At 36.4% G+C, this 12,239-nt stretch overlaps 1 protein-coding gene across 1 annotated transcript in view; it reads left to right on the forward strand.

The window, feature by feature from the left end:
* Positions 1–12,239, forward strand: part of INTU (inturned planar cell polarity protein) — a 47,360-nt gene that overhangs the window by 22,734 nt on the left and 12,387 nt on the right. The window contains exons 4-8 of the mRNA XM_086611789.1: positions 474–677; positions 5,130–5,248; positions 7,886–7,975; positions 8,522–8,599; positions 9,731–9,920. Coding sequence (XP_086467915.1) covers positions 474–677; positions 5,130–5,248; positions 7,886–7,975; positions 8,522–8,599; positions 9,731–9,920 — 681 coding nt within the window. The remainder of the gene's footprint in view (positions 1–473; positions 678–5,129; positions 5,249–7,885; positions 7,976–8,521; positions 8,600–9,730; positions 9,921–12,239) is intronic.

Here is a 12,239-nt window from a genome sequence, read left to right on the forward strand (position 1 = left end):
CTGTGCAAATGTACCTGTCAGTGTGCTCAAAAAAGCAAAGAAATGCTCGTGAAAGAGCCTTGAGGTTATATAGTTGTGAAAGTGCTGACATTTCAAAAGAAGTGAAATGTTGTGTGTGTTTCAAAAGCATGGCAATAGGTTTTGTGTTCAAACCAACCCAGAGCAGTAAGTATATTTTTCCATTCTCAAAACCGTAAGAATTAAGCATGAAAACACACAAACCCACATGCTTACTCACATGGTTCATAGAGCATGTAATAGGTGGCTTTGTCCTTAATAATAGATGGTTCTGTAATGCTGACTATATAATTGGTGTTCTTGAAACAGCAGGAATTTTTTGAATGCTTACATCTTTGTCAGGAAAGTAAGAAAACTTAAGTTCTTAAAGGGCTCAAACGGCATCTATTTCATCTGATACTAGAATGTAATTGTAAGTACAGCCTCATTTTCACAATAATTAATTATCTTAATAGGTTAAACTTACATTTGAAACATCAATATTTGAGCCTGAAGAGACTTCTGAGCAAAGGTATAAACGGGCACAGTCAAGTATGAACAACCTGGTTCGGCTCTTGTGGAGAGAAGATAGTACGGAGCTTCAGCAGGCTATGCAAGGTGTGCCTCATATCGTTATGTTCCTCACGCTGAAACTGGACTCTGAGACATCTAAGGATGAGGTATGTGAAATAAGGCCTGAAATTGCGGGGGGGGGGGGGGGGGGAAATTAGCATCACTGCTGACAAACTCTAATTGGACTTGAAATCACTTCAGTGCTGCTGAGTGTCTGCAGGCTATAGGTGTTAACAGACAAAGCAGAGATGAATTCAGAAGTTTGTTACTGTCTCTCAGATGCTCACAGGGGTGTTCTCAATACGCCTCTCAAACTTGAACTATGAAATCTGCCTAGTCAAAAAAATTTTAGCCAGCAGGAGCTGTTGGCAGTCCACATACATCATCTGTCTAGCTCCTCCTGTTTTGAAATGCTAATGTGCCTTAGAGGACTCTTGCACGTCTACTGTTTGCAATCCACTGTTGATTCTTGGGCAACGTTTCTGAGCTACTGCAGTACTTTTCCTTTGTCCCGTGTCCATATAACCCATTGTAAGTTTGTGTAGATGTTGTTCCTGGTGTAGCCATAGCTACAAATACTCCACTCAGAATGCAGAAAAGACAGACAACAGTGTGGAGGGCTGAGTTTGGCCTCTGGTGGCCTGATCTGAAAATGACAAATAGACAAAGAAGACTTTTTAGGACCAGACATTTGGAAAAAGGCTCTTCTTCCCTTCTGTAAATTCTCCATAGATTTAGCGTAGTGCCTCAGTGAATCTTGTATTATCTGTCATGTAGAGCCATCAAATGAAGCACAAGTTTTGCCAGTCCCCAGGGACTAGGATGGTGGGACAGTGATGGAGTCGGGAGCAGAAGAAAGACATTTTGCTTTCTCTCCCCTGGAATTAATCCTTAGATCCAGTCAGTGCTCCATCCCTTCTCTGAGATGTCTTTGTTTTTTTGATGCTATTTTTCAGCTGATAGAGAAGTCTGTTTTGCTCTGTTGATGATGTATAATAGAGAAAAAGTGTTACAACTACACGTAGTGGAATTTAATTTTATTTTCTAGAGACGGGGTTGGGGAGGAGAACCCTAGAAAATTACATGATATCATAACATCATGTAAAAAGTGTTCTGCAGTTTGCAGAGTCAAGTGATTGAAAGCTAGGAAGTGACAGATTTATGACCACTTGTGCAACTTCAGTTCAACCCTTTTGTCCTGTGCAGAGACGAGATGGGCAGAGGAGTGTGCATACTTAAGGCCTCTTAGTCAACCCTAAATCCAGTACTTCATAACTCTAGAGTACTTGACTTTGCAATATAAATGGTGCTCTTAACATAATATTTTTGAGGTAATGTATACTTCATTGTGTATTACAGCAAGATGCTAACACTGTAAGCTTTGGTTTGCGGTTCTTTCCAATTCCATTTAAGAGGCTACATTTCTTTCACAGGAGGTACCTTCAGCAGAAATTAGTTTATACAAGTGTCTCTTATGGTTATTATTTTTTAATAGAATTGCAACTAGACGAGGTCATTCTGTGCTCTTTTTCCCACCTGGAGACAGCTTCCATTAAAACATACCATACCACAGTATTTTTCTGCTTTGCTATTTCCCTACAGTAAAAATGAAAAGAGTTCATTTAACTGTAAATTAAATAAACTTAAGATACTTTGATAAAGTTCACTTACATATTGCAAATAGTTCTCAGACTTCACTTCTAAGTTTGTAGTCCAAGATTCCTATGTTATGTGGATAGAACAGTGATGAGCAATTGCTGTAAAGACCAATGTTTCCTTGGTCACATAAACTTTATGAAATATTAAAAAAAAAAAAATCCATTATTTCAGGGCCTCTGGCTCCTATATTGGTAGGTCAATAAATATACAAATACCTAATTGAAATTCCTGCACTTCAGAGTAAATGGAGTACTGCTTTCTTGTCCTATTATTTCTTTACACTCTCCGAAGAAACAGGATTAACTCTGAATGTTGAGCAGAGGTACAAGAGGGATTGTAATATGCTTGTTCTCCTTTCATACCATGGAAGAATTGTTTCCTGAGAAATCTTGGCAGTTATGCAGCCCCAAATAGTCTCTAATGTTGAGAGATGCTTTGGTGGTATAATCAAGCTCTTTATAACATTTCCTAACAAAAGAATGCCGCCTTCTTCAAGGCACTGGTTTTTAATTCATTTAGTGAACAGTAAGCGACGTTTATCCTGTAGATGTACTGTTCCAGATTTAGCTTACAGTAGTACTTCAGCTCAGCAGCGACGTTATCATGCACCTCCGCCATATTACACAATAAAAATATAACGATCCTTTACTAAGCTTCTTTACCCATATCCAAAGGAGGCCTGGTATGCAGATCACATCCCTGTAAACAATGGCAGCTAGAGCTAGTAACGATTTCTTCCACTTGTGAGCTTTTGGCACCCAAAATAGAATTAACGAGCTCTAAGACTTGCAAGCTCTATCTACTCAATTATAAAGGAAAGTAGTAGTAGGAATCATTGAGGATGTGTGCAGGCATGTGGGGAGCGTCCCATGTGATAGTGGTTTCAGTGAGTAAAGTTGAGCTTGTCTTTTTCTGCATTTTAGTTCAAGGTAGGTGTTAATGATTATGACGTGTTATTTGTACCAGCGTACAACTATAACATCTTTATGTGTTTGAACTGATTTTGGAGACACCACGTCTTAAAAGGAATAATGTTTGTATTCCTCCTACATGATAGTGTTTCTGGAAGCATGTGTTTAGCACACTTGGAAAGTAGCTGTGACTGAGTAGCTGTTAAGATAGCTTGGTTCGTACAGACACTGACTTGTACTTCCTGGAGTGTTTCTCCCTCATTTTATAATTTCTCAATTAATCTTTAAGAATTCGTAGTTGTCTTTCATCTACTGTTTCTTTTTCAATCTCATGTAAGTCGCACCGTAATGCCTCTATTGTTAGTGCGCTGTGTTTGAAGATCACAGGCTTTTAGCTGGCTGGCACCATTTTGACACAGTTTCTTTTAGCGATTTCTTACGTTGTCAAGACTGCGCTATTTTTATTTTTCAAAAATGTTGTTCAAGCTCATTTTGGTTTGAGAAATTAGTAAAGTAAAAATAAAAAAGGGAAGGTCTTTGACAAGCCATTAGTTTAGCTAGTCTGTCCAGGTTTGGGGTTTTGGGGTTGAAGGAGAGTTTGCAGTTTTTAAGAAATGAGCTACTTCTCGTTTGTTAATTCCGTTGGCATTGGCCTGTGAACTCTCGCCTTGCTTTGAAGACAGCTGGTCCTGTGTGGTGGTACGTGCTGAACCTTGCTAGCTCGTTAATACGTGCATGTGATACAGCTATGACCTTTTGTTACACTTGTCTTTTCTTTCCCTGGGAAAGTGTACACATAATTCTCAGATGAATTTTGTGTAGAGGCCACAGCTCATAGTGAGGAGAAGAAAAGGCTCTTCCGAGCCCTTTGTAGTGCTGCAATTGGAATACGGCAGGTTTTTTTCTAGCTGAGGGATTGATTCAAAGAAAAAAAATCTGTGTCACTAATGAGTATTTGAAAATAGAGCTAATTAAATTGGATAAGAATGAAGAGTTTGCCAGGTCCTTCTCTAATGAAACTTTACATTCTTTTAATCTTGATGAAGGAAAATTTTCTGTCGGGTATTGGCACTGGCTGGATGTGCTTCGCAACATAAATAGGGAAGTTAATCATGTCTGTGTTTCTTTTGTTTGTGTTGAAAGATAATTTACTGTAGTCTTTGCGTTGGATATGCTTAAGATTAAATGCATTTCTGGCCCATCGTGATTTGGCAGAAAGCAATAAATGTAGGGGAATTGTACAATTGCTTCTTACTATATTTTTATGGTTGCTAAAATAATAAATATAAAATTTTTGAAAATCCTTGCATAAAAAATTTTAAGAACTGGTTAGAAGAAGAAAAATCATTATCACAAGTATTTATCTCTACTGATCTTCAGTTTCAAGATGACTTCAAGAATATGCTGACACAGATGGTCAGAGGTTTGGTGATAAAATTGTTAATGGTGTATATGTTATTTGAATATATACCTCAGTTATGTTTTGTGCTATGCATGTAAAGCAATTAGGGTTATATAGAGAGGCTTTTATATTCTTATTGTTGGATTTAAAGAGCTGTATGTTTGATGATTTAAATCACAATTGAACTATTGAAAGAACCATACAAGTATTAGCTATCTCTTGGAATCAGATTTGTTAACTGTGCTGTAAAGTTAAGCTGTAAATGTTAAGCTGTAAAATGCAGTGGTCATACTGTTTGTCATTTTATGTCTCTCCATAAAATAAGGATTTTAAGTAAGTCCTCCTTTTCCATGAAATAAAAAAGTTAAAACTGTCAGAAACATTCATTTGCATTTTAGAACTTTCCAGCATGCCTGTGCAAACCACTGCTTGTTTTGTTGTCATGTGAAAGTACATGAGAAAAGCTTTCATGTTTAAAAAAAAATTGATACCTGGAAAAAAAAATTATCTTGTTTTCTATGGGTTTTTTTTTGTGATTTTTGTTACTGATTTTGCTTTGCTTAACTAACAGCTAACTTTTTTCACAGCAAGAAATTCTTTATCAGTACCCCATATCAGAAGCATCCCAAAAACTGAAAAGTGTGAGAGGAATATTTCTCACACTGTCTGACATACTGGAAAGTGTTACTGGTACCCACATTATCAGGTAAAAGCATTTGCAATGTAATATCTTGCTACGTTTATTCTTTTATATGTATTTGTACAGAAGAACACACATGGGTCACGCATCAGGCTCTAGACAAAAGAAGAGTGACTCTACCTGTTAGGTAGTAATGTTTTAACTAGAGCAGCATGCTTGAAGTTGGACTGCTCAGCCTGGATGTGCGTTCATTTGGGGGAATGGCAATGACTAGGAATTTTAGTTCACTGAAATTGTTTTTAGGTCCCTTCTTAGAGATCTCTTAAAACATCCTTCACTAAACTGGGATTCTGTAGCACTGTACTATGGCAGCCTGGAAATTCTACAACAGCTTCAATCAAATTCTAAAAAAAATTTAAAAAAGATAAAATGTAATTCAACTAAATTAATGAGTCCCTGCTACTTTAAAATTAATTTTATTTCACATTCAACTTGCAACACCTGAAAGATTTTTGTATTCACAGACCAGGACTCTAGTAAGACGTTTAATAAAATTGATTCCTAAGTTTTTGCAGCATTGTATGGGTGGTGGAGACAGGTCAAGAGATGACTGAATATTTAAAGGTAGATGATATTCTGATGGAATAATTAGAAGTGAGATAGCAGGTATCACTTTTCAGTTTCATACTTCTTCCCATTGAGAATCAGTATATGAGTTTGCATCTCTTGGGGAAGATGCTTTTCTGCACATCAGTGCCTTGTGTGTCAGACACAAGACCTGGATGGGTATAAAAAAGTCAAATGCAAGTGGGATTTCCGGCCCCAGAATACTGAGTGCAAGCAGTAGTGCAGTAGTGAGCAGCATTGGCAGTAGCAGAGAATTCCTCAAAAGGCAAAAAGCCTGTTTAATATATTTAAGTTGGATTTCCCACTGATAAATTCTTCCTTAAAAGGAGTTCTTGAAGTACTTTTGAATATTTTTGTTTACCAGAAAATTAATACCGGTTAATTTACTTTTTTTTTTTTACATTTGTTTCTTTTAATTTTTTTTTTTTTCTCAGACTTGCTAGTATCCTGCTATTTTGAGTACGAAGTTTTAACACTGTGCTTTAACCATGCTTATAACTTTCTAGTTAAAAAGTTACTAAAAGTCATGTTACTGATTTAGTGATCCATAGAACTGTGGATTGACTCCTTTAGCAGCAGGTATCAAACACAGGCTTTTGATCTTTTGCATATGCCAGTATTTTAATGCAATGCCGCATTAATTAGCATGAGGTATGTTAGCTCCTCTCAAATGCTTATGCATTATTAATGGAAATTTTCCCATACAGAAGCATTTTTGGACATGTCCTGATTTTCAAACACATCCAAAAGACAAATCAGTGTGTTGTTTGATCTATACCTACGGTATCATCAGAAAAATAATACAGAAATCCATGATAACATAGATTCATCTTTCCTGTTAAGGTTCTCAATTTCCTGGTTTTGAGTTCTAAAAATATAAAAGCACTTCTGCTGGTCTCTGTGGACTGTGTTATCTTTTCAAAAAATATAATAGATAGCCCCCAGGTCTCCTATGAAGCTTTTTCTGTCAGAAAAGTAAGTTACGATTATTGTGTCTGCACATGTATTTTGTATGTTTTGAGACTGGGATATTTATTTCTTTATTGTTAATTGTGTTATAAATCTATAATTTATTTTGTTTGGAAAGCACTTTTGGTTACATGAAAGATAGTATTTCTGCAGGTCACCAGAAAATTTCTGAGGTATTTCTTAACTAATGAAATGACACTATTGTTTTGTTCAGTACCATCAATTTTACAGCATGAGTGAATCACCGAAGCAAATAAATCATGGAGCCATATCCTAAAAATTAAATTCTTGAAACTTTCAAGCTTAAACTAAAGTTACCCTTTTTTCACTTTGCAACAGTGTTATCTTGTTATTTAAAATTTATAACATGGTAATAAGAAAGGTGGAATTTTGCTGTAAATTCAGTGTTCAAGCTATTTACAGACCTTGGATTTAGCAGCAATCAGTACATTTAATCTGATAATCTGGTATATTATATATGGTTTACTGCTAATTAGAACATTGGGTCTAATTCTGTTTCATGTTCTGATCCTCTCTATGGTTCAGATGAAACTTCTCTGTGTCTTTCTGAAGTTGCTGAGCTTTGTAGAGCAATTTTCTATACAAGGAGACAGCATGAGAGTTCAGGCTTATGTTTATCACTCTGGTAATATGTTCAAACATCTCTTGGCTTGTTTTCAAAACGTGAGGTCTTTTTAAATGATTTTATGAGCGACTTAGTGTGTTCAGAACCTTTATTAGTACCTCCAGTTACCCCACCAAGATGTGAAATGGCATTCATTTTCTGAGTTGATTGTGTTAAAAGCTAGGCAGGAAGACCTCTAAAGAGTATCCGAATCATTCAGAAGACGATGGTGGCGCTTCAGTAGTTCATCCTTTGTATTTATATGCTTGAAAATGTTGTTACTACTGGTGTGATCTATTTGGAATAGAAATCAGTCTTTGAGTTCTGTGATAATAGCATTACCTAGCCCAGTTGCGTGCTTGTGATTATACATGAGCATAAGACTCTGCATGTAAAATACATAAACATCATTCTGACTTAGAATGGTCATCTATTATAACTTCATCATGTTAACAGAAGTACTTCTGGTTTAATTTTTCTAGTTCCTCCCTTTTCTTATGTGGAAAACTGGTTCAAGTTGTTTACTGGAAAGAATCTGACAAGTTGCTTGTAATTGGCCTTCCTGAAGAAAAGTGAGTTTCAAATAAAATGCTTTGTTTCTCTTTTATTTTGTTTCCTATTGTGTGCCTCGCATTGTACTCTTCTATCAAAAAAGCAAAAAAGGGAGGGCTTACAATCTGCTCTTTTTATATAACTAGTTTCTATACCTGTGATTCCAGTTTTTTGATTGGTTTTGTTTGCATCTTTTGTATATCCATTGTTACAGTTTCCTTTTCATGTTCTCTGAAGGGAATAAGGTCTCGTTAGATCTCAGAAATACGTGTAGGCTAGGAAACAGTAATTTTCAGTGTTTGGTAAAGTCAAGTCCTGGTTAGAGACTACCGAGTAACAACACTAATACTACATATTTACGTGTTATAAGAGGACTTCTTATCCCCCAGCTTTACTACTGTCTGCATCTCCAAGGGCAAGTCACTCAAAGGAGATCTCTCATACAGTCTGAAGATTTGTTTGCACCATATCACTAGTTAAGAATAGAGATCTTCAGAAGATGCTGACGCTTATTCATAGTAAAGATGTTACAAACATAGCTGTACCTTTGCATTTTTATTTTTTAGTGTGCCACTTTCTCAGCTGAGGAACATGATTGAGAATGTTGTCAGGACCTTGAAATTTATGTACAGTTCTTTAGACAGGTGAGTTCTTTCAAAAGTATTTTCTTTACAGTCACTAATTTTTCACTGATGCTCACTGGAAACGACAGCCAGTAGCATAAATTTTAATATTTAAATGGATTTTTCTTGCATGTTCCTTTACAGTTGCACAAAACCCAGAATTCTGTTGTTCTTCCTTTTTATTTCAGTCTTAACACTAGTAAGACTCTTTTTAAAAAACAGTCTTTGTTCCTTCAGAAAGTTTTGTCTTTGCTTAGGTTAAATCATTCACATAATCTGAGTCACTGTGGATGTCAAAAGCACTCTGCAAATGTTATCCTTTCGTGTTAAAGCACTGTCTGTAAAACATACATATGAATCAGTGTTACATTTTTAATAAAGTAAACACTCCAGACTTCTCAGCTTTATTTGGCAGAGTGAGTGTCTTTCTCTGCATTTGGAAATCACCCAGCAAATTTCAATGTGACTGTAACCTAAATAAAATTGCCAAGGTAGGCTGTTCATACGCGTGCGTTCCATCCAGGGTTAACGTGTGTATGCCGTGGAGAAAAGCCCAGTACTTGTGTTCATTGTTCTCTGTTGAACAGTGTAGAAGTTTCTAGAAAGAGCACTCTCACATAACGTCAGGCCTTATTTTAGGATATTTTTTTATGTCACTTCAAGACAAGGAGCAACTTTTACTTCTAACACCTGCAACTATTTAAATATATCTCAGAAAAAGCATAGATTTGGATGTGAGGTGTACTCGATTTTGATAGATGTATAGGAGAGCATTTGGAATAATAGAATGCTGCTTTGAATCTTCTGAAGAAAATAAGCTGATTTGTAACACACCAAAACCAGTTAAATAAATTGCTAAAATAAAGAAAACGAATGATCTGAATTTTCAAAAGGATGAAGCTGATCATTGTCCCATCTTAAGTTGCTCTAAGAGATTTACTATAATACTATACTGCTTTAGTTTTTTCTTTGTTTATAGTTGCTGCCTGGATATTAGCCTAGAGGGTTTTCTCATGTTTAAACTGAATGTTAAATAAAAAATAATCCAAATGTAGTATCATGCTGTAAAGAGACTTCTTTAGCACAGAGGGTTATATAAACAAGCTACAAGTTTCTCCATGTTGTTCTAACTTGGAGTTCATGTTTGTTCAGTGCTTTTTGCCAGGTGGAAAATGTTTCTCGCCTGGATCATTTTTTCAACCTGTTCTTCCAGCGTGCGCTTCAGCCTGCAAGGCTCAAGTCAAACGCCAGCCCCAGCGTTCAGCACTATGATACCTGCGGTGCCTTATTCTTAGACAATCTCCCAGGCTTGCGCTGGCTGACGTTGCCTCAGGACATCAAGGTACTGTCATTTTCAGATCTCTCTGGAAAAACTTGCATATGAGAGGCCAGAAAATTGATGCAGATATCTTCGGCTGTTATTGTGTAATTTGCGTAAGTGCTTTGCCCATCCCAGACCACCCATTTTCCTATGGGATCCTTAATTTAAGTTTGGAACTACACAATCGTTCCCACAGGAAACAGATCGCTGTTATGAGTGTAGTTTGGTGACTTTAGAGTTATCTGGGAAGGGAACATTATGACAAAGGAATTAAACTTTATTTAAAAAAATACACACACACACACATATATATCTCTAACAGCTAGCACATGCAGTAGGGAAAGCAGCCCCTGGTATGTAGCTTTATGTTTGATTGTGACCATTTAGGCATTTTTCCAAGTAGAAAATATTACTCCAGAAGCCCAGGCATAACTTGTGATTTAGGAGAGTTACGCCTGGCTGTTGCAGAATCAAAATAAATATCCATACATCGTTTGTTTGACACGGCACAGGTACGGCTTTTCTGCACCATTTCACCGTGTCTGGTTGCGTCTCAATTAGAAACTGAGTTGTGCTTTAAGCAGCGGTAAGACAAAAGCTAGATGGCTGTAAATAGCATTACAGCTTTCAGTCTTAAACCTCATGTTCATGACTTTAAGACGTTAAAATAAGGATCATCAGGATTATTATTAGTAAAGTAATATTGTTTTAAATAAAAATAATTGTTTTTATACATGTGTGGTGCATCATCCCTGCCAAGTCTTCTCTGAAGTGGTTTTTCCTATATGCTTTAGAACTGATGTTATTAGACCAAATTACCTAAAGGTGATATTTCTCCAATTTTAAACAATTGTAACAATTTTGTACAAGAGAAAGCAATCCCAGGGAGATTTCAGCAGTGGAGTTTTAAGACCAACACATGTTCCATTTATTCAGAAATTTATGGTGGTATTTGGAATTGCACATTCATTTGAATTACACAAAATGAAAACTGAATTCAGACTGAATTATGCAAAACGAAGTCTGCAACAGGGGCTGCAATGAGAAAAATTTGGTCTCACTGGGTGACAGATCCTCTAACACAGTTCCAGCATAGTTTGACTCTGCATAGATAAGCAAGTTCTGGCTCTGTTGTACAGTAGTTGGCAGACAAGCCTATTATAATACCTTTTATCAATGTAGTAAGTTCTGCAAAGTGAAGAGGATACAATCCTCAGAGAATGTAGAGGAAAACTTTTATGAAGTTACATTTAGGACAAAAGCTGATAATTGTGTCTTATGTACAGAAAGTTTCTCTGAAATGTTTTTTCTCATCATATTTTTTTTCCTGTTGTGTATCTGGATAATTTTTTTTTGTTTTGTTAAAGCCTCTGTACAATGGAAAATCAAAAGTGCTTCTCAGAAGGACTCTGCAAAAGAACTGAGTTTGGATGTTCAAAATTACCTTCTGCAGTGGCATATTCTTTAATTTATAGGGTCTTATTTGAGGATAATATTAACTAGGACTTTTCTGGTTTTCTGATTTTTATGTTTAATAAGACCTCATGTACAATTTTCATAAAAGTATGTTTGTAGGGGAAAGGATAAAGCAGTAAGTCTTTCAAATTTACTAGAGACATGGTTTGCAGAATTGTTGCAGGTTTGCCGCTGTTCAGTTGCCATGGTCATCGCAAGCTATGCATCTGTCAGCGTTATTCGTCACAAACAGATTTCTGTTTGCTGGTGGGGCCGCCTCTCTTTTCTCTGTAATCTGAATTGTCTCCTTTATCTCTTGTAGCAGACTGATAATGGTTTAGTTCTTTCCACCTTGCCTCATAGTGTGTGTATCTAGATACGTTTTTGCTGAATGTGCCTGAGGGCAATGTGTTTGTGAAAATTTTAGTCAGTCTTCTGCTTTTATAAGATGTACGTATGAACATTCTGTTCATTCTGTTACATATGTTTTAGCTACAGAAGTATGTATTTATGGAGTGTCTCAGAAAAGTTTCTTTCATGTCATAACTCCAAAGCTAAATCTACTATCCAAGAGAAAAATCTAGAGATGCACCCATAGTCCTGTAACATGTCCGTCCACTCACTTGCAAAATTCGTGCTCCGTAACTGAAGGGAATAAAACATTTATGCAACATGTAGTTGTAGAAGACGGGCAGTCAGTAACCTAATAGATATTTGAAATGCAACTTAGTCCACCTCTGACTGTTGTCCCATGTTTTTTTCCCAGCCAGGAAATGACACTTGTTTTTCTTGTACTATTTGGTGATCAGTTTTTTTTTTTTTTCCTCCAAGCTTTTTTCTTTTCTGTCAAGTTTCTGTAGAGACACTCTATTACGCTTGGTTCTC

Source organism: Tauraco erythrolophus, chromosome 5, assembly GCF_009769465.1.
Source record: "Tauraco erythrolophus isolate bTauEry1 chromosome 5, bTauEry1.pri, whole genome shotgun sequence".
NCBI lineage: Eukaryota > Metazoa > Chordata > Aves > Musophagiformes > Musophagidae > Tauraco > Tauraco erythrolophus.